This window comes from Malaclemys terrapin, chromosome 2 (assembly GCF_027887155.1).
Source record: "Malaclemys terrapin pileata isolate rMalTer1 chromosome 2, rMalTer1.hap1, whole genome shotgun sequence".
NCBI lineage: Eukaryota > Metazoa > Chordata > Testudines > Emydidae > Malaclemys > Malaclemys terrapin.
Genome location: NC_071506.1, coordinates 207,350,250 through 207,376,938, shown reverse-complemented (window position 1 = coordinate 207,376,938; position 26,689 = coordinate 207,350,250). Strand labels below are relative to the sequence as shown.

The 26,689-nt window shown below is 40.1% G+C and overlaps 1 protein-coding gene across 1 annotated transcript in view; it reads right to left on the bottom strand.

The window, feature by feature from the left end:
• Window positions 1-26,689, bottom strand: part of SACM1L (SAC1 like phosphatidylinositide phosphatase) — a 54,859-nt gene that overhangs the window by 15,683 nt on the left and 12,487 nt on the right. Inside the window, exons 2-8 of the mRNA XM_054019632.1 lie at window positions 20,972-21,069; window positions 18,066-18,140; window positions 16,754-16,881; window positions 14,099-14,248; window positions 9,311-9,370; window positions 6,848-6,881; window positions 691-792 (exon numbers count right to left, since the gene is read on the bottom strand). Coding sequence (XP_053875607.1) covers window positions 691-792; window positions 6,848-6,881; window positions 9,311-9,370; window positions 14,099-14,248; window positions 16,754-16,881; window positions 18,066-18,140; window positions 20,972-21,069 — 647 coding nt within the window. The remainder of the gene's footprint in view (window positions 1-690; window positions 793-6,847; window positions 6,882-9,310; window positions 9,371-14,098; window positions 14,249-16,753; window positions 16,882-18,065; window positions 18,141-20,971; window positions 21,070-26,689) is intronic.

Sequence of the window (26,689 nt, the reverse complement as noted above, 5' to 3'; positions counted from 1 at the left end):
CTATCTTTCCAATGGAAAAATTATGGCACAGGGAGCAGCAAGTTTGTCCACACTTCCTCAATGCACCTCAACCTTAACATGCAGAGACTGGTAAGGAGAAGGTACTTCAATCTGCTTCCCTTTCAGCCTTTGGCCTGAAGTCAAGAAAAAGCAGATTGCTACAAAACAGACAGCCAAGGACCCTATGCCAAAGAAACACACCTGAAAATTGGTGTGTGCGTGCGTGCGCGCGCGCTTAAACTTTCTTTTCCTGCACATGAGAAATGTTTTCTTGTGAAGTTCTTTATTGGTTTGAAAATTTTATGTAAAGTATTTTACTGAAGTAAATACCACCATAAACAGCTTATTTATAGGATAATCAGTATTGTCAAGTGTTTCATTTAAAACGATCATCATTTTAAATTTTTGGACTAAACATAAATCAAAATGCCTCAAGGAGCAATAAATGAGGTTTGCCGTTTAATAGATGCATCTGCATATGAAACTGCAGTTTTGTGCTCAAGGTTGTTTTCCTCACCAGTTATTACACTGAAGTAAAATATTTGGCACAACAATCACATCAAGTTGTGACAGAATGGAACAAAACAGTAATGTAAGTGGTTAAATACTTATGACATTTGAAAATAAGAAATTAACGCGTTACAGATATGTTGACCGTTCCAACAGTGGTTCCATTGTTCGTCATCTTACCTCTCACATAATAACGTACGCCAGCTCTGAAACAGCTTCTTCTAGAGATAAGCAGCCAGTCAAAATACTTTCCATTTATGGAACAAGAGTGCATAGCTATAACTGGTAAACATGTTAAGGAACACACAATTTTGCAATGTTTACTATGGTATTTTTAAATAAAAGGGAACAGGCACAGACATAGGGCCAAATGACTAAATAAATACAAAGAATTTTTGTATTTCATTCATTGATGTGTAGGTATGTGTATAAATATACTGTTATCCCTATGTCAAGTTATTTATTATATTTAACTTCAGAGTCAACAGCCTAATACTAAAATCAGTATGTGCATGACAGAGGAAGTTTTAAGGGATGCTAACTAACTAAAAAAAATATGAAGCAATTATAAATAGGAGAAAACGGGATATGAAGAGATTTGAGACTGGTCTCAAAGATTCTTCAGTTAAATTAAATTAAAAAGTTGACACATCTAATGATAAAACATTTTAAATCTATTAAAAACCCATGAACACAAATAACCGTCACATTTGAAAGAAATATGTCAATACTATCAGCATCATATGTATGATCTCAGGCCCTGGCCAAAAAAAAAAAAAAAAAAAAAAAAAAAAAAAGGCCTGAATTTGGAAAATAATTTCAGACTGCAGACCAAGCACCTTCTGAAATGTGTTATCGTTTTCTAAAAGTAGTTTTTCCCACCTTCTGCAACCAGAATTAGAAGAGAAGCTTTCAAACCTGATCATGATCTCTCATAATATGTGCATCTCCTGGAGCACCATGACAGGACAACATTACGTTCTCAATAGGCCAAATTTGTCCTTAGATGTACACAGCCCCTACTGAAATCTTAAAGGGGAGCTGTTTATACAGACACTTCTGTTCTCTTAATTAAGCCCTACACATCACTTTGGTATCAGATTCTAGTCCTTACTGTTAGGGGATAGTTGCTAAGGACTGGCAATTTAACTTAGGAATCCAGTTCTGTCAAGGTCATAACTACTTTCAGTTGATGTTAGATAATTCAGCATCAAACTAATATCAGAAAGCAGCACTCCTCATGTACTGCAGCAGGATGCCGAACACAGATTCATACTACCCTCTATTGCCAGCATGGTAGAACTACAACTTTAAAAGGACAAGACTAACAGGCTTTGTTTTAATATAGGCATGCTGTCCTGTCCCTCTGCTCTGGTCTTTTGAACAGCCAATATGTTAACCATCTTACTATTTGCTAAGGTCTGCAAGGCAAGTTTTATTCCAATAAAAAAAGAAATCAATTTTCTGGGTTTTTATTCAAGCATAAAAAATTTTAATTCTTAAAAATACAGCTGATTACTTACATATACACATTTCAGCTCACAAATTTCATCTCACCAAGTGTTTTTCCCCACAAAAATCCTGTGCAGGAAACCCACTTTGTTGGGTAACTGCACATTAGGCCGATACTACAGATTTCATTTACAGTTGTGCCAGCACTCTTTGTAAAAAATCCCAACAACTAGTTCAAGTTTGGTTAAGAGAATATACAAACAGATCCTCTGCCACCCAAAATGCCCTCAATAAAGAGTTCCTAGAGAGGGATCTAAAAAGGTCTAAAATTAGACATAGAACCACATACACAAACTCTTAAAATCCTTGTAGATCCAGAGATCACCTCAAATATATCAGGGCTTGGATTTTATTCAGCAGGAAATAAAAGCAGTAGCTCTAAACTTGGCTGTTTATCAACACTGCCATAAACCTACGATCGTAGGCTCAATCGATCTCCTAGGATGGACTTTTTGGGTAATTAGACATATTCCCCATCTCTCCACTCTTCATCTCTCTTGAATCAGGGTAAGCTCGATACCAGAGGAGTTTTATAAAAATGAGAAAGTTACTTACCTTATAGTAACTGCAGGTTCTTCAAGATGTGTGGGCCCTATCAGTATTCCACTGTGCATACACATGCTCCATGTACCTAGAGTGGGAGAATTCTTGAAAGCGGTGTCTGTTGGTCTCTGCATGTGCCCTTGCTCTCCTCATGCCTCTGACTGAGGAGCTGAAGGATGGAGATGACTGACCACCTCTCCAATTCCTTCTCTACCACAAATCCAAGACTGAACCAAAGCAAAGGGGAAGGAGGGTGGGTAGACAGAAACTACATATCTTGAAGAACCTCATCACTATAAGGTAACTTTTCTTCTTCGAGTGCTGGTCCTTATGTGTATTCCACTGTGGATTATTGACAAGCAGTACTCAAGTAAGAGGAGGGTGTGAGGATGCTATTGCTTGTGCTCTTGTAGTGTGCCCTTCCCCTCCCATGAGTGGGAGGAAGATGAGACAACCAATCAGAGTAAGATACCGTCCAAGGTCCATTTAGAGATCCACTGTGAGGATATAGTCTGACCTGAGACTCTTTCCGCTATGACGATAAACACTTGGAAATTTTCTGATTGGCTTTGGCTGGGTCTGTGAGCAGGATGAATGTCCACATGGAAGTACGCATTCTTGATATTGAGAGCTGTAAATCCCATACCATTTTCAGGATGGGATTGTAGATGCCAGTATGACCATGTGAAATTTCAGTTTGCAAATATACCAGTTGAGATGGTAGAGATCGAGGATGGGTCTCCAGCCACCCTTCTTTTTGGGTACTAGGAAATATATCAAATAGACACCCTCTCCTTGGAGTTGAAGAGACACCCGCTCTACCACTCCTCGCTGTAGGCGGGACTCTACTTCTTGTTTGACAATCTCTGTGAAAATGACCCCTGAAAAGAGGCAGCAATGGGGTTTTGGAGGGCAGGGAGGTAAATTTGATTGCCTAGCCAGAATGGATGATGTTTAACACCCACTTGGCCATTGTTATTGCACTCCACTTTTGGAAAAAGAATGGTAGGTGATCCCCAAAGGATGTGTGGAACTCGGCAGATGGTGGCATCACTCACTGGTCTGCAGCTTTGAAGTCCCATCAAAAATATCATTTAGACAGGGCTGGGGTTGGGATGATGTTGCTACTGCAGAAGGTGCAGGGAAATGGGACATCTGAACCTTTTGCCTCTTTCGGGGTAGCTCATAAAACAACCAATAGTAAAATTGTTGAGCCATCTGTCTAGGCTTGTATGATTGCCTGTGGAATTCTCTCTTCAGGGCAGATGTATATATTCCCTGGGAGTGGGAATATATACAGCTTTAGAATGTTTAATGACTTATTTGTCTTTTGGTTAAAAAGATGAGTTTTGTCGAAGGGCAGGTGTTCTGGACCTCCCTGGGAAGCCCCAAAGTGCAAAGCCATTATTCACAGAGCATCACGATCGCACTTGCTATTGAACTTGAAGATGAATCTGCTGCATCTACTGCTGATTGAAGAGTGGTCCTGGCAACCAACTTACCTTCCTAAATGAGAGCCTGGAATAAAGCTCTATCTTGTAAGGGCACATGGCAGACCAACGGACACTGCTTTCAAGAATTCTCTGACTGAGTGCTTATAGTGCATGCATACACACAGTGGAATACACAGAAGGACGAGCACTCAAAGAAGAAAAACAGGATTTGCCAGATCAGTGGTATAACCAATTTAGTACTTGCTTCTAGTAGGCTACCACCCACAATGCAGTTATTCAGTGCATAGAAGGCTGAAAAAAATTCCTTCTTATCCATGGAAGGAATCACTAGATCCTAAAATATAAGGGAGCTTACTGGAATGGGGAGTTTTCTAATACTAAGTAAACCATGCTCTGAATTGTTTTTAGTTTATCACACTGTCTTTTGTTAATCTCTAAGACTCCCTATGGTTGATTAACTACAGGGCTATAGTCAGAGAGCCCATCCTTGGTTGATGACTGTGCACTCATCTTATGTAATAACTCACATGGAAACTTGCTGTGGGCCACCTTCCAAGTGAGCACAGGGAAAGATATACTTCCTTATTTCATGCAGGCTTACTGGGGGGTAGGAAGAAGAGAGCCTGGGGTAGAAATCTAGAACAGCACTGGACACCAACCTGAACCAAGAAGATTATATCACTTTGTCTCCTCAAATCAGTATCTGGTTCCACACTGAGACAAAGTGGTTGAATTCTAGACTGCTGAACAGAGCATATTTATGTAATCATATTTGCTTTAACAAGAAAAGGTCACTATCGAAGTTAGCAAAAGTCAAAATTAACAGATAGGACCCTGTAACACCAAACACGTGCACCAATCTCTCGCGAATGCCCCTTCTGGTTGGCTGTGTCTACAGTCTTTAAATAGTCCCAGCCCTGTTATCGGGCCGTATCCCCAGGGCTTCCTCCCTGAAGGGAATGGTTTCACCCCCTTGGCCTACTCTGGACCCAGCTCTCCAGCCAGGCCACTAAATAGTTCATTTTTCTGGGGTTTATTACTGTCCGATTGTAGACCAGTTCCCCAGTGACCTATGAGGGGATGTGGGGGGAGAGACCCAGGCCTGCCCACTACTCTGGGTCCCAGCCCAGGGACCCTAAAAATAACAGTCACGTGCCACTGTGTCCTTTTAATTACACTGCTTTCAGTTCCTTGGGCCACTTCCCTGCAGCCCCAGTCTTCGCCAAAGCATCACCCTTACTTCAGGGCTCATCTAAGTTCAGGCCCAGCAACCAGCCAGCTCTTCCTTGCTGCCATGGTCCCTGCCAGAACTGAGCTGTCCCCTTTGGGCAGCCAGGAGCACCAACTGTACTCCTCTGGCTCCAACAAGGAACTGTCTCTGGCTTTGCAGCTCTTTTCTTTATGGCCCTCCAGGGCCCTGATGGCCAATTCTGCTGCAGCCACTCTAGGCTGCTTGGAGGACTTCTCTACTGCTCTTTTTCTGGGATGGGTGTGGCAGGACCCTGAGGCCTCCAGCAGGGGATCTCTGGGCCTAGTGCACCCTGTCATAAACCCATCTACCCAACAAAACAAAGCCCAGTTGTCCCCCGATTGGGGCTTTTCACCTTTTCCAACTCAAAAGCTGTAATATAATTGAAAATCCCAGCTTTTGTTAGGCAAACTAGTTTACAGCCAATGCAAGGTATCAAATTAGTTTAGGATTGCGGGAATGCATGTGTATACTCTGCTACATGCATCATTCTTATGAGTAAGGTAGAGTATTGATATCAAAAGCACTGTTTGTTAAGAGAAGGATTCTTGTAATTTTCCTTCAATTTCTGAAAGGATGAGCAGAAAGATGGCAGAATGTGCATGCCTACTCCTGTAACATGGGATGGGGAGGGCTCTGAGTTATTACAGAGAACTCTTTCTCAGGTGTCTGGCTGGTGAGTCTCCCCCACAAGTTCAGGGTGTAAATGCTCACCAAATTGGGGGTCAGGAAGGAATTGTCTGCCAATCTGACCTGGGGGACACCTTGGAGGTTTTTCGCCTTCCTTGGTAGTGTTGGGCACAGTTCACTTGCTGGTTTGAACTAGAGTAAATGATGGATTCTCTGCAACTTAAGGACTTCAGTAATTCAGCCAGAGGTTATGGCCTATTACAGGAGGGAGGTTCTGCAGCCTATGATATGCAGGTGGTCAGACTAGGTGATCATGATGGTCTCTTCTGGACTTAAAAGTCTATGAGCCAACATTGCTCTTATTTTAAAGTCTATTAGCCTTGCTAATGCCCGTTTAAATTGTATCTGATATATTTATGTCCTTGTAAGAAAAAAAAAATTCACTTAATAGGTGTCATTCAACAGACCACAGTCTAACCATCTAAACATTTAGTAATATTGTAGGTGAAAGTACCTGTCTAGCAGGATATAATCACATAAATATTGATGTGAAAATATTTATTAAACTGAGCTTTGTCTCGCAAGAGAACAGCCAAGACTAGAAAGGTGATTGTTCAAATCATGCTTATAAGAGTGGTTTATATAAAATTGTGTTAAATATGAAAAGCAAAATATTTACTCTTTGCATTCAGATGGTCCAAAAATATAAATTGCCTACAATCATTACAAGCTATATGTTTGCAATTAGGACAAGATACATCAAATTTTGTGAGACTATTTGAAGATTTATGTGGTAGACTTGCCAACTACAGTTAACTCTTGCACCATCAACATTTTCTGCCTTAGAAAGTCTAATATTCTCCTAGATAATCTGATGAAACCTCTAAGGTTAAAAAACAAAACAAAGATACCTAGAGCAAATTTAGGTTACAAAACACGAAAAGGATACATCCATGCATCACTGGAAGAGCAAACCTATGGATCTGAAAATACAAAAGAAACTGTATAACACATTTAAAAAATATATTTTATATAAGTTGTCTAACAAAACAGATATCTCCAAGTACTAACCCAAGAAATAGATAGATGACAAGTGTATGAAACTCTAGTAAAAGGCACACATTGTAAAGGCAATTCAGTTTAGGAAGAGGGACATTTATTGCAAATGAATAAGAAAAAATTTCATGTTTTCTAGACAAGTGATTTCTTCGCACAACCACAAAGATTTTTTGCTCACTAATAAAGCAACAAAGTGTGATATTTCTTACCAGTCATCATTCTGTAAAGCAGAAGACATTCTGTAACCATGCTTATCTCACAAAGAGTCAGTGAATGACCTTGGTAACAGCAAGCTGCCTTGGAATATAAGTGGGTATTTGTACTCCCAGTTCTAAACAGAGATCTGCTTAATATTTTTGCCACAAACAAGCTAAATGTAAATTAATACCTAGATGTATTTTCTAAAACCTATGGAATACTGTCAATGCATGACATGAACAAATGTGTTCGCTGAGTTCAGAGCTACCAATACAAGTCTTAGCTAAGAAACATTGTGTAGCTCATGTGAATAATTTAAGACTAGACTTAAGAAATCCAAGGGTGTAATGTTATCTGGATATAACTTGCTAAACACAAGAGTAAATATGGCAATATACTGCCCTTTACACTAATTAGCATTTAATTAAAACAAGTTAAAGGTGGTTTGCAAATATAATGCTATGTTTCTCTACATGGTGTAAAGACTAGAAAAAGGATGGCAGATCAGGAATTAAGTCACCAGGAATGAAGGTATTGAACAATGGCTCTGCTGCATTCTCTCAGTCCCAGACACCATGGAACCCCTTCTTCCCAGATCATGATCCCCTTCTAAAGATTTCAGTATCTCCTTTGAAGTTGTCTGCTACCACATTCTCTCTGCTGGCTGCTACAATAAAGTCTTCCCTTTCCGTTTCATTATGAGGTTACATCAGTGGACAGAGGTTACAGCTGGTATCAAAAGGGGGTGGGTGCAGCAGCCAGCACAGAGAATACAGTAGTAAAACACCCTTATATGTAATAAAGTGTAGATGCCCTGGTTCTTTATGAAAATGTTGCTGCCTTCTCAAAAAGAACAGGAGTACTTGTGGCACCTTAGAGACTAACAAATTTATTAGAGCATAAGCTTTCGTGGACTACAGCCCACTTCTTGCTGCCTTCTGTGGATGTACAGGTTACTACAGAGAACTTTTTCCAGAGGGTCTGGCTGGAGAATCTTGGCCGCATGCTCGGGGTTCAGCTGATCGCCATATTTGGGGTCGGGAAGGAATTTTCCTCCAGGGTAGATTGGCAGAGGCCCTGGAGGTTTTCGCCTTCCTCCACAGCATGGGACAGGGGTCGCTTGCTGGAGGATTCTCTGTGATTTGAAGTCTCTACATCATGATTTGGGGACTTCAACAGCTGAGTCAAGGGAGGGAATTATTCCAGGAGTGGGTGGGTCAGTTTCTGTGGCCCGCATCATGCGGGAGGTCAGACCAGATGATCATAATGGTCCCTTCTGACCTTAGAGTCTATGAGTCTATGTGACTGTTGGGGACATCTGTGGGTTTTGGAAGCAGAGTCTCTGTGCCGGAATTTCCCACTTTGTGTGGACTTTCCCTATGCAGTCCACAAAGTATAGTCCAATTTGGGGGAGAGGGATGTCAGAAACTCAAGTGACATCTTTATTGACCAGTTTAAGTTGGTTTTTAGCTTGACACTTCATGTGACAATAAATTCCCAATATAAACACATAGTTGTGTACGATCCTTCATTGTGCATTTGTACAGCTTAGTTTATATTAGAATTTACCTGGCATGTCTCTAAGCTTATGATCTCGAAGAATTTGTTTGAAAAGTAACGCTGATTTAGCCTAAAAACCTTGAAAGTGTCCTTTTGACCATGTGTGGAAATTTTGAGGAAAGGCAACCCAGACTCAAACTCATAGCTGTGTCAAGGGACAGAGGCAGTATCCTTGGGGAACAATATCCGCTTTAGATAAGGCACAGCAGAGCTCAATATTTTGCAGAATTCCAATTACTAGACACATACTGCCCACCTCTTCTTGGTGTTATTTTTCTTAGCATAAAGCATATCATCAAAGTCTATTTTTTTTTCTAACAGACATTTTCAATAAGTCATTATTTCACCAGAGAGAGGACTTTTGAGTGAAATTGAAATGAAGTGATTAGTTTAAGACAGATAATGTAATGGCAATAGCTTCCCCACGCACAGGTAATTTTGCTACAACTAGCAGACAAGTAATCAATATTTTATCTACCAGTGTTCTGGGTATCTGAAATAAAGACATATGCAAGACTAAAACACTTTCTCCAGAATATTATATCTGTGCTACATTTGATAAAGATTATTAAGGGAAACTTCCAGCATACATTACCTCTGGCTGAGCAGCAAATTCTCGAAGAAGATGCCCATTCCACACAAACCGTGGATCTGCCTGTAGTGAGAAAAATAAGCAAATAGGGTTGTTGGGTTTTTTTTGTTGGGGGACGTGGGGGTTCTGAAGCTCAACTTAGTTCTATGTTAGGGCAGAAGTTCAGCGCTATCCTGCATAAGCATAAGTTTGGGTGACTAGATATATGGTAAGGGTGGTACACCTGGCTTTCACAAAATGTTGTTTGCGCTCTTTTGGCTGGACGGGCTGCTGCACAGACGCAGAGCTGGAAGTCCTACCAGAAGCGGACAAGACGTTCCTGGTCCAATTTTCAGAGGTAGTGAGTATCCTTAGTTTCCACTGAGACCTGTGGCTGCTCAGCACCTCTGAAAAAAAAAATCATCAGGCCAATTGAGCAGCTGTTGGTTCTGCAGCTGAAAGGCTTAGGTTTTCAAGTTTGCTTAGGACAGCAACAGACTGAGTCTGTTATGGACAGACTAGGTCTTGTTTTCCATCCTATAGAAATAGTAGACAGTCATTCCAATCTTAACGCCAAGAGAAAGGCCTGAATGACAAGGTGAGAAGTTTCACACTGCCTAGTCAGTACGCCTTGACTCTGACATGAGGGGGAGTGAAGGGAGAGTAACATCCATATGGATAAAATGTTAGTTTAGTCTCAATGTTGAATCAGTGCTTGACCTCAGACTGCAAACAAAGCTATCATGGTGACATATCCAAGAGAAGCTGATCAGACCACCAACTCATTTAATAAATGCCAAAAAGATGTTAAAAGTGGCAATTTCTATCACTACTGACCTGGATTTTAACTGGTGACCAAAAGATACAGACTATGACCCATCCAGTGCCCCCTTTATTAACACTCTTGACCACTTTCTCCCTACCACTCCTGCCAGAAAAACAAGGGACACGGGACCATGCCTTCCATTATATCTTTTAATCTACAAGCAGCAGCAGCATTTTCAGTCTCCATTCCATATTCTCTACAAGAAATCATTTAGGCTACGTCTACACTAGAAACTTCAAAGCGCTGCCACAGGAGCACTGGGAGAGAGATCCCAGTGCTCCTGGTAATCCACCTCCATGAGGGGAATAGCAACAGAGTAGTGTCCACACTACCGCTTTGAAGCGCTCAAACTTGCTGCGCTCAGGGGGGTGATTTTAGAGTTAGAGCACTATAAAATGTAAGTATAGACAAGCCCTTAGTTACTATCCTTTTGTTCTGTAGAACAAAGTCAGTACATTGTAACAAAAATCAACCCAAAGTGCTTTTGAGAACTTTAAACGGCAAGATATCAGTACAACCCAATGAATTTTGGAACAAGTGGAAACTCTCAGAGAGGAAAGTGAGAACATGCAGAGAGACTCTTATCCCCAAGGTGATCACAGCACTTTACTGGCTTCTATTTCAAGATGAAATATTTCTTCATTGAAATAGTGTAGCCATTTAATAGCAAGCAAAAGCTGCATTCAGCAATTTAGGACAGAAGAAATACAGGGGGATTTCTAACGAAGCATGTTTTTAGCTAAATTAGCATTTGACCAGGATATCAGGACAACAGCTGCGCTTGTTAAAAATGTTATGAAATACTGAAGGTCAGATTTTAAAAGATGAGTAAGTACAAGTACCACAATTACATAGCTGCTCACACACCCAAATTTGCCTATCTGGTGAGTTAAATGGGTAACTGGCAACAAGTATGCAGCTACCTGATTTTGCATGCACATTTATATTTTATCTCAGTTATGCATGGATAATTGCATGTGCCCTTCTTTGAGCAATTTGATCCCGGACCATAAATGACAAGAACATTGGTTTTAAATCTTATTTGAATGCCAGCATCAGAACAAGTGAATGAAAGACTGATGCTTAGAGGTTATAGTGCCACTCACTGAGTCACCAACGCTACTTCCTATAGTACCCTAGGTTTGGCTGCATTCACGTGCTGATCAGGCTTGAGCCTACTTGAGAGATCTGATGGGTTCACAGTCCAAGATGGCATGGCTACAAGCAGCTTGTAACTATTTCAATACCTGCAAGAACTGGCATCTTACATATCTTTTAAAAAGGTTATATTTATTAATATAAATATAGAGTCCTTACTGACTCAAAAAGGGAGACTTCAGTATGTTAGATCATTTTAAATTGGAACAGAAGATTTTTTAAATGACTAATGTGCTGACATGTCCCTTCCTATGGTTGAGAGGATAAATACATAATGACACTTTTCTGAAACTTGGTAGATTGATTTTAAGGCTAAACAATTGTTACAGCTAGACCATTTGTGGGAGAGGATGAGAAAGTACCACATAAAAATTGACAACACAGAACAGTACCTAAACACAGAATTCTAGGGTTCATTAACAAGCAATATGGTCTGCTGAAGTTTTTTAAGAAGAAAATGAAATGGACATGAAGGTTTAAAAAGGGTGTGAGAATCGCTTCTTGTTCCCAGTTCTGAAAGTATCCTGATAGTTAGGAGGCAGCACCTTGTAAAGGAGGCTTTATAGCCTCTTCTCCCAGCTGAAAATGAGCTCCAATGGTCTCAATGGATTTTAGAAAACACTTGTTGAATCAAAACCACGTTTAGCAGATTATGAATTCTAAATCTTTGGGGAAGCTGAGAAAGTTTACATTCCTAAATATATCCCCTGGGGCCTTAGTGTGGCTGTGTTGTTTTGTTTTCTTTAAGACTGAAATTAAACATACTAAACACTGTTTCTAACAGCATGTCAAGATAGTCAGGTTTAGAATGCAAAATCCCAGGGCCAGAGGCCACAAACCCACCACTCTGTTCTGTATCCTTTCTAGTCTCTCCCCCAAATGCAAGCTCAGGTGGTGTCTCTCCACTTTTTGATGAAGCAACCCCCACTGTCTCTGATCCTAATCTTAGAAACCCATCATTTTTTATCTAACTCCTTCCCACAGTGTCAAAAAAAGTTACTATGGAAGTTGCCATAGACAAACTCCAAGTAAGTCAAGTACCCTAGAGGTTAAGAGAAGATTCAAAATGGAAACGTGTAAGAAATCATGTAAGAGTTATTCACCTCAGAAGTAACATTTTCTGATGTCACACTTACACAAAATTAACTCTCGCTATTTGAGTCAGCAGTACAACTAAGTTTTAGGTTTGTGGAGTTTTGTTCTGTTCAAAACTGCCACAGTATCTGGCATTTTGGAGTAAGCTTTTTAACTACACTGTTTATTCTCCACAGGCTGGAGAACTGCAAACACCTATTTTTTCAATTCTTACTGTTTGAAGGGGGAAGGGGAATGAAGACGATGTTAAACACTTAAAGTGTAACTTCTATAATTGACTGTCTCACTGCACACATTTTCAGTTGCTTCCCTTTCCTCTTGGGGTCAACCACTCATTCCAAAAACAGCCCGACCATAGCCAATACCATCAGGCTGAAGATTTTACACAGCGAGTATGACAACGTACTGGCAGCATGCTGATAGTGAAAAATACAAAAGGCACACAAGCAAAACCATTTCACTAGTTTAGTTTGAAGGTGGAGAGGTAAAACCATTTTTACTATGATTTTTAGAATCAAGGGACCATTAATGGCTTTCTGAAAAGCAACTGCTATTACGCTATGAACATACATACCAACCCTTTTTACAGTTTATGCATTAAATCTATGGCCAGGTAAGTCCACGAGGAGCTCTAATTTCACTGACAGTACCATAAAATCTTAATTTAAAAACATAAATGAGGATTTACATAAGATTAAGAACAGCTGGACGTGCCAAGATGTTTGTGCCAGGAAGAGACAAGATACACACAAAACCAGGAGTATTGAATGGCTCAGATGTGTAGTTCTCAGAATTCTAGTGTTGAGAAGTTGTATTTTAAGGACCTGATCCAAAGCCCAGTGAAGTCTCTGGAAAGACTTCCATTGATTTCAATGGGCTTTGGAGGAGGCCCTATAAACAGTACTATTCCACATGAAGTGTCTTAAGAAGATTAAAAAGTATTTGTAAAACATTTGCAAGTTTAAAAATCAAGCTGGGGAGAGACCTGTTGCTATAAGATCTACGATATTTAAACTTTACTATGAAGTTACTTGGGACCTGCATTATGGTAGCTAAGTATTTTAAATCAAAATGAAGCAAAAGATAACCAGCAGTGGCAGGCAGAAAAGAGAAAGGAGTTGTAGTCACTGTATATTTGTGGCATTTAAGGCCAGCATTTTTCCTCACTTTTTCTTTATAAAATAATCAGGAACATCGAGCAGCCCCCAACAGAAGTTTGTAATATAAGATGATCTAAGCATGGAACATTAAGGGTTGTGGCAAGGAGGTCAGAAGCAGCAAGACACAAAGACCTACGTAGGATGGCAGAAGGAAATAAAAGATAGGATAGTATACTAGTCAGCTCCGAAAGTATTGATTTTTTTTAAAGCTGTCTTGCGACAGGTTTACCCACAGACTGTTGAGAAGTGTAATATACACAAATTTAATGCTACAGAGCCAGGAGTGCTAGGGCTCTGTTTTAGGAATGCAAAAGTTCAACATTAATTTTAAGGGGATATCTAGTTTACAAAAACAAAATAGCAAGTTTGAAAGCTAATCTATGTCTCAGAAACATTAAAAGGGATGAAACTGACACTTGTCCCCTCAGAGTTCAGTCCAGCCAGAAATTAGAATCTAAATAGACTAGTGAAATAATCCCATCAGTTACCTGATCTATAAAATAAACCCATTACCACACATAAAACTAGTTGACAAGGAGCTGGATACAAGACAGAAATCAGTGGAATCCTTACCCTCTCTAGTAGGGTCATTTCTTGGAATTCTGGACTGGTGTTGGCTAACCTTTGCAAAGTGTGCGTTAGGTCATATGTTGTAGAGAAGTAAAATCCATCCACATTCAAGACGTGACTAAGCATTGCTAAAAAGGCTTTATTGTCCTGCAACTGTTGGCAGAAAGAACAAAGAACACTCTTATTTACCAACACCAAATTGCTGAGTTTTTTAAGTTCCCCCTTTTAAAAATACACTGATTTTTTGCTTACCACCATGTTTTGCAGGAGTACATTTAAAAAAAAAAAAAAAAAAAAAACCACACCAATATAAAAGGATACTTTGAGATCACAATTTTGAGAGAATAAAAGTAGACTGCCAGTTTACAACATTAAACTGCTCCAGTACACCCTGATTCAATATGTACAGTAGATGAGAGAATGCTATACTTCAGGGGGTTTGACCAATAATTACTCCTGGGGGAATTTTGTGCCACTGCATATGGGTAGAATTCATGTCCCCCGCAGAATTTTTTTCTTCTCCACAGAATAAAGATTCTGGAGAGGCATTGCAGTTACACCTTTTGCCCACCAGCAGTGCCAGAAGAGAGGGGAGCCAGTGTGCGGAGAGGGAGCGGGACAGACTGTGTTCCTCATAGTGGGGCCTAATGAGGAGGCATGGGACGGACACAGTGGGGCACACGGGGCTGCTGGGGGGCTGTCACAGACTGAGGTTCAGAAGGACTAGTGGGAGGACAGATTGGGGCATGGGCTCAGAAGCTAGTGGGGTGACAACATTGAGCCAGGGGCTGAACGGGAGGGGGGCTGCAGGGCCACCTGGGGATGGGGGGGTAGATGTGCCTCACTGAATGGGAGAGGCTAGGGGGTCAGTTGGAGACTCCCCAACTCTCTAACAATCCCTCCCCCTACCCACCCCCACCCCCAAAAAAATACCTGTTCCAGACTTCTCCCACCCACACCAAACAACCCTCCAGATTCACTCCCAGACTCCTTCCCTCTCCGTCAGCTCCTCCATTACCCCCGAGTCCCTCAAGCCTTTGCACTGCTTCTGAGGGGTGCAGGAAATATGTTACTGTATTGTAGTTTAAATGAATTACTCAAAGTTCTGTACCAATATGCCTAGTAAGGAATCTGTCAAAAAAAATCCCCTGAATCTTTTGTGTGTGTATGTTGTTACAGACATACTTGCTGACAGATATTTTTAAATAAATTGCCAGAATAATTGAAACTGGTGTTAAATTGTTATTTTGACAAATACAATATGCAGAATTTTGTAGAATATTAAAATACTGTGTGAAGAATTTTTAATTTTTTAGCACAGAATTCCCCCAGGAGTAAATAATGGAGATTAGACTGATACCAAGTGCTTCCCAACCACAGAGGAAAAACCCGTTGTGCCCCAAAGAGTGTGCAGTCAAAAAAAAGGCAAGTGAGAAGTGAGCGGGAAAGGATACAACATTCTGGCAAGGTGATCCCAGTGATAGGCTCATGTCTTGGTTGCAGGTTTGGCTTATTTTATTTTTAAATAGATACTAAATTCACCTCCCATCCCACCATTCAATCCCCATGTCTTTGTTCCACAGCAATCCCCAGTTTCAGTTCCAATGAACATATACCCTTTCATTCCTCCCAACATTCAACCCCTTCCCTCCATGTAAACAAAAATGATCAGTTCAGTGATAAGCTAAGTGAGATAAATAGTTGGATCACTTAGGGTTGGTCTACACTGGGGGGTGGGGGAAATCGATCTAAGATACGCAACTTCAGCTACGAGAATAGCGTAGCTGAAGTCGATGCATCTTAGATCGATTTACCTCGGGTCTTCACGGCGTGGGATCGATGGCTGCGGCTCCCCTGTTGACGCTGCTTCCGTCTCTCGCTCTGGTGGAGTTCCGGAGTCGACGGGAGCGCGTTTGGGGATCGATTTATTGCGTCTAGACGAGACGCGATAAATCAATCCCCGATAGATCGATTACTACCCGCCAATCCGGCAGGTAGTGAAGACGTACCCCTAGTCAACTAGTTTCTTGTAGGTTTCATGGAAGTAGTAAAGGATTTGACATGGAGAAGGTAGTGGTTTTGTGGACCAGCTCAGGAAGGACATGCCATACATAGGAGACAGTGTGGAAGAAAACACAGAGTTGGCTGTGAAAGAACTGGACAAAGAGGGTCTTAATGGGCATTGTGGGAAGAAAGAGGGGTACAGTGTTGGGAGACATAAGAGACATGGGTTTGAACTTGATGCAGTGAGAAATGGGACCTAATGAAGGATGATTTGGTCAAAACAATAAGAAAGGCCATCTTAGAAACTGGAAGGAGGGGGCAGCGAAATTGGTGTCAGGAAAGCCAGTGACACAGAGGTTGCACAATGGAGTTCGTTTGGGAATCTGAATGCATAGATTTTCTCTAATTTACACGGATATAAGCAAGAACACGCACATGCTTATAACATTATGAATAAATCAAAGCAGATGAACTACAATGCTATCAGCATTTTAAAAGAAATTGCACAACTGCTGTAACAGTCTACAAACTATGCTTCAATCCCAGGAGACCTACATTTGAAGAGGGTTTTTTTTATTCCGCTAAAGACAAGCCATCAGAAAATTGCTAATCAGTTGTGGCTTATTTATTTTTCTTCTACCAATCTACTCCTACCTGAATATCAGTTAAGTGCAGCATGGTCTTTTTGTAGGAGAGGATGTCAAAATCAGTTGCTTTCCAGACTGCATGACTGAAACATTCACCTACTTTTTTCTTTTTTGTTATTACAATGAGATAGTTGCCTGTAAAATAAAAATGTAGAAGTCGAGAGTAGTTAGATATAACGTGATTCAAGAAAACAAGGATAGCAAGCACAAGGCTATATACGAAAAAAATGCATGAAGGGGAAAGAAGGAGAAAAATTCCTGGAAGTTGCCCCTCCTCAAGAGTTTCCTCTAAATCCCTCCATTGAAAGGAGGTTGCTCCACTTCACAGAAGACAGTTTGGACAGCCCAAAACCCACAAATGAATTAATTTTCCTGAAGGTTCCCCATGGAGTTGGTAGGGATAGAGCACACCTTTCTAAACACCTACACTCCATCCCCACATGCAGATCTGAATCTGCCAAGCACACTTCAGGGTCTTGAAGGGAGAGAGAGTGCAGCAGGGGCGGCCGACCCCCACTCCAGATCCAAGTACAGACAGTCCTCTCCACACACAGATCTTTTAGGGTAGGGACGCAGAAGGAGATAGGTGACTGAGGCCATAGTTTGGAGAATGCAGAATCCATCAGCAATACATACAATGACAGTGTGCAGTAGTATTCAACAAATGAGATTCAATTTAGAAGTCTTACAGAAGGTCACAGATATACGATTTCATCCTAAAAGACAGTTGCCCTAAAGCCTCCAAAGTATTAGGAAGTTTTGTTCCAATTTGTCCTCTTCCTTTTGTTAACTGTTGAGTTTTCCTCTACATTTGGGAAGAGGTTTGAAAACAGCCATTGATTAAACAACTAACTACACTGATCCCGCATCAGGTCATTCCCAAATATATTTTTTCGTGTACCAGTACTATTGACTTGAAATCAAGCCTTACCAAAAAGTACATAAGTGTTACAGCAATTCCAGTGGCGAGGGTGAAAGGGGGGAGGGAATTAAATGTTTTGTAGGTTCTGTAGAAATATATTTAAAAAGTAAGTTGACAGAATGGTCAATTAACTCCTTTTCTACATTTAGATATTTAAAATTCATAGGACATCTTCGCTTCCTTTCATTTTTAAGCATCTTTAGTTAGCTTACACAGATGACAAGTGTCATACTATAGCAACTTTTAAGAAATGATGAAAAAAGTGATTTTGTCCAACAAACCGTAATTCCAGATTTCCTTTATACATGAACCACACTTTCTCCCAGGCTTTTAGATTTCTCTAGCAATATATTTTCACCTACATTCTTTCACCAGTATAGCATTTTGTTTTCCTTACCTGCCACCAGACGGATTGTTCCCAAAATACCATATATAGGCCTTGTAACAGCTGAAGGGGGAACATCTTTCTTAACTGAAAAGCAGAAAAACAAGATGTCAAACTACATCTGTTTCCATGTAACTTCATTAAGTTGGATTTGATCATGAAGTTTCAACCACGTCGTTAATGAGTAACAATTGTGAGAGGCAATGGATTAGTTTGAAAACCTGCTGGGAAAGAATTTAAAATTGGGAAATGAAAGTTTTCTATTCTGTTTAATCAAGAAGAATAATTCTAACTGAAGAAATTCAGGCTCATTTACAGGACAGTCTAGCTGGGTAGCTCAGCAGCAGCACACTGTCCTGCCAGCAGCAAGGAGTTTCCTGTTTTGAACCAAACTCCAGGTGTCAAGGCCCCGAGACCAGTCACAAGCCACTATACCTGGCCTCCCCACTTCTGAGCACTCCTGCAGCATCTCAGTCCAATTCCACACCGAGCAACAGGGCCAGACATGCAGTCCGCATTGTGTTTTTTAAGTTGTAAGGCCAGCTCTTCAAGGCAAAGACTACTAAGAGCTGTACAGTTGTGCTAAAGAATATAGTGTCCTGAATGATGGGGGGAGGGGAGGGGTAATGCAGCTTGCAGAAATGCTTCAGTATTATACTTTTATCATCCATAGATTTAGGGGTCATTGTGAGGACCATTAACACCAAGTTTTAAACCAGGCTTGTATGTCATCCTGGATTGAAGTCACAACTAAGTGCCCCAACAGAGTTTGAAGAATGGAGAAAGATGGGACTAGATTAGTCATTGGGTTACATGCCAATGAAATTATAAAGTAGCTGCTGGGACAACAAAATACCTTGGCTTGAAGAGTTTAATATGTTAATGAAACACCAGCATTAGGAAAAGATGGCAGACAACAGAAACCTGGGAAGAGTAATCCTTACAGCTCTGAAGGAGTAATTGCTACTCCAGTACTATAATATTTCAAGAGGATGAGAGCACTAATCTTATACAAAAATACCGTAAGCTTTACAGTCCAAATTTAGTTAGAAATGTGGTTTTAATTTAATTTTCTCAGTGAGAGAAAGGAGATACACAGATTTTAATATGAAGGAAAGTATTGTAGCAGCTCCTCTCAGTAAGACAGCATGTGAGTGCACTTTTAACATCCTATTTTCTGAAGTTCATAGCTCAGCATTAAATGGTTTGTTTCAAGTTGCAATTTAGTATCAGGTCTTCACCTGGGAAACAACCTGTGTGTTTGTTAAAACCACACAAATTTGCAAAAGTAAAATGTTAAGTTATGACCATAGCACAGAACTAACAAACAATTCAAACTGTAGCCTTTTAATAGCCTCAGGAAAAAGCTAAAAAAAAAAAATCACCAAGTATATTTTGGCCAAGTTCATAGATTCCAAAGCCAGAAGGGACCACTGTGATCATCTAGTCTGACCTCCTGTATAGCACCGGCATAGAACTTCCCCAAAATAATTCCTAGAGCAGATCTTTTACAAAAACATCCAATCTTGATTTAAAAGTTACTAATTTATACTTGGTAAATTGGTCAAATGGTTAATTGTCCTCATTGTCAAAAATTTACACCTTATTTCCAGTCTGAGTTTGTCTAGCTTCAACTTCCAGCCACAGTATCGTGTTATACATTTCTCTGCTGCATTGATGCACCCATTATTAAATATTTATTCCTTGAGTAGATACTTGTGCTCCTATAACTTCTGAGAGCTCAATTTATTCAGCTTAACAACGAGAAGGAAGGTTAAAGGGTGACTTGAATACAGTCCACATTTGCACGACATTCATCATTCGTGTGCTTGAGTCTGGACTGTGGCATCAGTCCTAATTAGCATGAATAAGTCAACATTTCAAACTGATGCAGTCATACAGTTATCAAAAAATAAAAAAATAAAATGATGAGTGGGAGCCCCAAATCAGTTGTTATGCATAAGACTACGATTTAGTCACGGGAGGTGAGGGCAGTCAAGGATTTCGTGACTTTACCGGACCTCTGTGACTTCTTCCACTTCAACTGTCAGCAGCTGAAGCTGGGGCTGGAGGCAGGACTCTGCGCCCCTGCCCTGAAACTGGGACTGGAACGAGGACCCTGCAGCCCCAGGCCCGTGGCTTCTGCCGGGGGCTGCACGTCCCAGCCCCGCAGTTTCCCAGGGCCGTGCGCCCCCCACCCCAGCTGTGGCTGGGGCTTGGTGGGGGCTGCAGCCGGGGCCACGCACCCCTATTCCACAGTTATGGCCAGCTCCAGAGCGGGGGCGCTGCGCCCTGCTGCGGCCACTGGAGCCAGGGCTGTGCCACCCGCCATGGCTGAGGGCTTGACCTGTCGGTCGCTCCCCATCATGAGACTCCATTCCTCCCCCCTACTTTAGCCCTGCCCTCTGTTATTTTAAGTAAAGTCACAGACAGGTCATGGGCTCTGAATTTTTATTGCCCGTGACCTGTCCGTGACTTTTACTAAAAATAACCGTGACAAAATCTTAGCCTTAGTTATATGCACCATATATTTTCACCACACATTTATAATACACACAGCTACATAACTACAAAGAACCTTAAAATCACCTTCCAATAAAAATTACATGTTGAGCTGCAGAAATAAATATCAACGAATACTTTAAAATGTTAATTTTTACTGAAAATAATCAAAATGCTGTGGCACATTTTAGATTACTGCTATTGCAAATAAATATCCAGTCTTCGAAGGAGACAAAAAAACTCAACACCATGAGTGAGGTGAAAAGAGACTTAAGGTATCAAAGTAATTAATGTGGATATTCAGTAAGCTACCCAAAGAACCATGACTTTAAGCTTTGAAGTAGTATTTAGATTGCTTATTGCACTTTGTCACTGTACTTTTTAATTGGCTGGCCTAGTGCTGGTGAGAAGCATACCTGTAAGAGTGACCTCTGTGGAGACTCTGTCAATGGCAAGAACATCATTTGCTCCATCATCACAAGCTTCCACGTAAAACTTCTCTGGTGTTATGTGCCTTTAAAAGAAATTAAGAGCTATGAGTCAAATAATCCAGACTTGCCATGCAAGTTCCATATTTAGTTATAAACAGCTGGGCAGCCAGCTATAGCTTTTTCCTAATTCCTGAACAAATTTTAAATAACTGTTGACTGGAAAACAGCTGTACACCACTCATTTATTTTGTAGAGCACTAAGTGGAAATATGACCCTGAGAGTTTTAATTGATGAATGCAAAATTCCTGGCTTTCTTAACACCAGGGAAATAATCCTGTATCACTCTACTGAACGTGATAAATATGAAAGTTTCTTGCTGAATGTTTCCTTAAATAAGCTTTAATTTACAAAAGGAAAGAATTAAAACGTGATTTATTTCATTAGTTCACATGCGCTATGTACAAAATCTTAGGAACCTGACAGAGTTCAAGTTATGGCAAACAAAACTACCATTTTATTGAACAATTACTACAGTAACAATTAATATACCACATAAGTGCACATTTAGCAGATTTCAGATTGAGGGAGAGGAAGACTGACACATTAAAGCTCATTTTCCACTAAGAAAGCTTCCTGAAAGATGCCTGTAAAAATCCACTAAAAAACTAATTTATGTCATAATCATAACCCAAAACAGCGGAAGGCAATTCCAAGCAAGAGTACATTGCACCAGACATACTTTAAGACTGGCACTTTCCAGACTGCTAGCGAGATCTCTGCTTTAGGTGACATATGTCCACGATATCCAAAGTATTATACAAACAAACAATTTAAACACCTGTCATCCTGTTCCGGCTCCATACTTACTTTTCTTTGGGTAAATCCTTTGCAGAATATAGGCATTTTTAAGACTAGTAGTTTAAAAGAAACCAAGACCTAATTAAACAAATGCCTAAAACAGAACATGGCTATGGAGGCTGATTGTCCAAAGACATATTCCAATTGGATAGTTGAGGACATCAGAGCTGTGCTAGTCATACACTGGAGAGGAGAATCCCTCATTATATTAACTGGATAAAGATATGGGGAAATTATTTTTACTAACCTTTCTCCCTCATTCCCTTCTTGCAGGATTGCTTCTACTACACAGCTTTGTCTAGTCAAATTTGAAGTGCCTCATGTGATGGTGAAAGTCCAATCATTTCTTGGGAGACTCTTTCACAGGCTAGTCATTAGGATCTTTCCCCAAATTTTCCCCACTCCAATTAAATCTTGCTTTTCTTAATGTTATCGCTATATTGTCATTACACCTCAGGGCTCTAAATTAATTTCCAAAAAAGAGGTAAAGGAGATGGCTTCTTTAACCTCTAGATAAAGAGTATCAAAATGCCCCTTGGAAACTTCATAGCTTTCTCTCTGATTGAGTTTCCTGGTTCTAATTTTTCTAATAATCTCAGAATGGACAATATTTCTACCATATGTAAGGCTGTTTTTTAAAGAGACACCATCAACTTGAAAATGTATCCACTGTTGTTAAAATGGAAAATTAACACATTTTCTTCATCCTCTAGACTGTAAGCTCTTTTGGGGGCAAGGATAATTTTTCTGTTGTGTGCAGTTTAGCACAATGAGCCCCTAAACCCTCAGAAGGGTCTTCAAGACCTACCATAATAACTAAGTTTCCTCATCATCATACTTTGCATTTGACAGCACTTTATCTTGGTATATTTCACTGTATATTATACCGATCCTCCCGCCCTTTAAAGGGGTTTCATCACTAATACCAGCAGCAGCAGAGTTTAAACTGAACAAGTAGTTTGAGCATTAGCCTGCTAAACCCAGGGTTGTGAGTTCAACCCTTGAGAGGGCCCATCTAGGGAGCTGGGGCAAAAATTGGGGATTGGTCCTGCTTTGAGTAGGGGGTTTAACTAGATGACCTCCTGATATTCTCTGATTCTAAGTAGAACACAACTGTTTGCAGACAGAAAGGGGAAGATGTGTGTGTCAGCATGTTTGGTAGCATTGATCTCAGGTCATCTCAAAAGACAAATAGGGAGCAGAAAAACCCTTATTTTTTTAAAACAAGAATACTTTTTAAAGAAGCAAGCTAGGACACTAAGGAGTTCTATTTGGAAACTGGATTTCTAAAAAATTAAGTTTAAAAAAAAAAAATCAAGATTATAGCATTCCTTTAAGAGAAAATGGCATTTATTTTACCTAGCACAACATTCTGAAGTTTTACACAATTGACCTATGAGGAAAGACATAGCCAAATATATAAGTCATGGCTAAGCAACAATGGAGGAGGAAGAGGTTGAATTTTAAGTCTAACAATATTTAAAAGGATGTAGATCCCGATGAAGGAAAAATACAGGGTGAAAAAAAGGTGTTGTTTTTTTTTTTTTTTAAGTGAGGAAATTAAGAAAAAAATAGTATAAGGTGAAAAGCTTTCTGAGCATGTTCTGTGTCAACCTGTGGAACTGTCTCCCAAATAATGCGATGGAAGCCTCATTTTTCAGAGCCCTCAAAACTAGAATTGACGATACACTAACATACAACAGAATCCTGTGCTGGCAGAATAACGGACTCTCTAGATGGCCTAATTAGGAGTCTTCCATCTATAATTTCTATGATCAATATTTAAACACTCTGGTTTGCACAGTATCAATAGCATGGACATAGCTTTATGTCATGTCAAATATCTTTTCAGCTATATGGCCCCTGGCAGCGCAAGGCTCAGAAATTAAATACTCTAGTTAGACCCTTATTTTCAAATATTTATTAATAGCTTGTGGGGTGACAAGTGTTCATGTATAATGTGAGCTTTTGGTTTACTGCACTCAGCAAGATGGTTAAAATCTTTCCTTTAAAAGCAGTTTATCTTTAATTATTCTAACAATACTGTGTCAACTGCAAAGTGCTAATAATGATAATGTATGAAGTATTTCTAAATCATCCACAAATGCTACATTAAAAGATTAATGTTACAAAATTCAGAGTTAGGAAACGAAATGCCAGAATTAAAATTGCCTGTGCAATCTTAACTCAGCCCTCTTGCACTAGTTATAGAACATACTATTCCCCTCACCAATTCTCTGCCCAGCTTTTAATCCTCTAGAAAAGCCATTCACTGCCTTCAAGTCCCAGTCTCCTTACCTAGACAGTACTAGTCTCCGCCAAAACTCGAGTCCCTGTTCTCTCCCCCGCCCCCTCCAGTCCCAGTTTCCACAAACTGCATAGCTTTGTTCCAATGTACTCCCTCTGCCCCTCACTCAGATAGCTCTTGTCCTCTGTGCATTAGAATCAGACAACTTCCTCCTCCCTGGGCTCAGCAGGGGCTGGAGATGCAATCACAGAGCACAGGAGAGAGTCGCCCTGTTCTCAGTTCAGGTACTTGGACTCAGGATGGCCTGCAGCAGTCCAGAGCTGCTATTGCAGGGAAAGCGGACACTCCAGTCAGAGGTTGGCAGTTCAGTGCTGATGGAATCTTTGAGGAATTTGGCTGCTAAAAATCTAAGAACTGATTTTTTTAAAAGGTGTATAACTTGGCCAAGTTTAGGCAGATTTTCATGAGGACAACAAAAGGCACCTCTCTGACAAAAGACCAAATTTCAGGCCCCTGCTCCAAAGCATGAGGGCGCTAGCACTTAAGGGGAAAAAAAAAAAAAAGGTCACCAAAATTTAACACTGGCAAAACAATGTATTTTCTCCCTAACCTCATTCTCAGAAACTTCTGAACCGTTTTGGCTGAAATTTTCCAAAATCAGCCTCAGGCAGACACCTGGCACAGCAAATTTCAACCCAAATGGTTAAAAACTGACAAAAAAGTTATAAGCTGCTGAAAACATGGTCTTACATGAAAGTGTCTGACAACCTTAATAGGCGGTACGTCTAGCCCCACCTATAATTAAAATGAAAGAGCATCCAAAAATTGAGACAGAATCACGCATTCCATCCTCTCAAGGAACAGCATTCTTGTATATCTAGCCCACAGAGCTAGCCTGCTTCTTGTATAGCTTTTCTTATGGGTTTGATGTTTTATTATAATAGATTTATTCTAGAATATTTTAGCTGTAATGTAAGTAACCTGAAGGCCACAGCCTGTTGAGCTAAAGCAAGTTAGGATACATACGTTCGGGACCTTTAGCTTAGGTAAGTGATGATGAGCTAAAGAATAAAGAGAGAGAGAGAGAGAGAGTGAGTGTGTGTGCACGCGCGCGTGTGTATTTTCTCTCTCTCTTTTAAAAATATGTTTGTGATCTTTAGCTCATAGGTAAGTGAGGATGTATTAAAGCCAGGTGGCATAGATAGGGGACTAGCTAAGTTCATGCCCTCTATAAACTAAACTAAACTAAACAAAGAACTTGGAAATAACCAGTTAGGCCAGAAACATCAGATGTGAGACTGAGCTAGTAGTTATTACTATGTATGAATATGTCATACAGACATATGAACAAGCCAGCCTATAGAGTAAGTGTGCCCGGTTATTCTGAGGGTGAGGAAATTAAGTTTGGACATGGAAGGAGGCACATAGTGCTCAGGCTCTATAAAGGGGGGCAACCCACCATGTTAGTTTTAGTTCGTATTTTTTAATTCTTAATGGTTAGTTCTTAAACTAGATAAGTCAAACTTTAAGTTAGCTTCTGTAGTTTTTCCTTTAGCTTTTTACCACTCTTGCTTCTCCCAAGTTCTTCACCTCCCACTCGAGAATTAAGGAACCTGGACCATCGGACTCCTTGGGATGCCAGAGGTGAGGCTAATCCTTTGTCTATTACCACCAGGTTATCAAGGAAGGGTGAGAGTACGTTAATCTAGAAAGCTTTATAGTATATAATACCATATGTACCTCTAGAATATTATTATCACCTTTGTAATTCTGATTATTTTTCTATTTGATTGCTATTCCATTTATCTCAATACAAGCCTTTAAGGCTGTATTTTGTTCTCAGTGTAATGTCCTTGTCATACATCCTGAGGATCCTTGAAAACTGTGTAACCTGATTCTGGGACAAGAACTTTATCTTCTGATCAGATTAATTGGCAAGCCTATATAAACAATAATATTAACCTCCTAAAATCAGGCAACCTATTAAAAGCAGGATTATGACACATGATGTTTATCACATGCACATAAAAAAATACTGCACATGCTCACTTTAATGTAAGCAAGAATGAAATATATCAGACACCATGGAGATGAGGGAGATTATTCACTGTAGTCAGGGATCAGAGTTATTTGGTTGTGCTTTTGCTAAAAACAATTGGAGCAATGTTGAAAATCCATCAGATCCAGATTCTATTTGTAATGCAAAAATATGAAAGGAAATAGATTTTTCAGAAAATAAGATTCAGAACTTCTGACTAACTTTCACATTCAAACCAAACTCAACTTTCCTATGATCTTCACATTTTTCATTTGTATCTGAGAATTCTACACAGGCTGCTGTTACCCCATCTGATTAGCAGACTGCATCAAGAAGTTATTAACAAAACACTGACGTCAGTGCAGCTCAACAGAAGGAATATGTCCAACAGTCTTGACTTCAACTAAATGAACGGCATCAAACCAATGCTCCAATCTCTGCTGTTCAATAGTTTAAAAAAATAGAGACAAGAAGACACCCACAAAAGCATGGAGACTAAAAAAATCAGAGAATGCTTTCAACAATCTTGGCTTAAAGCGCACAAAGAAGAAAATACAG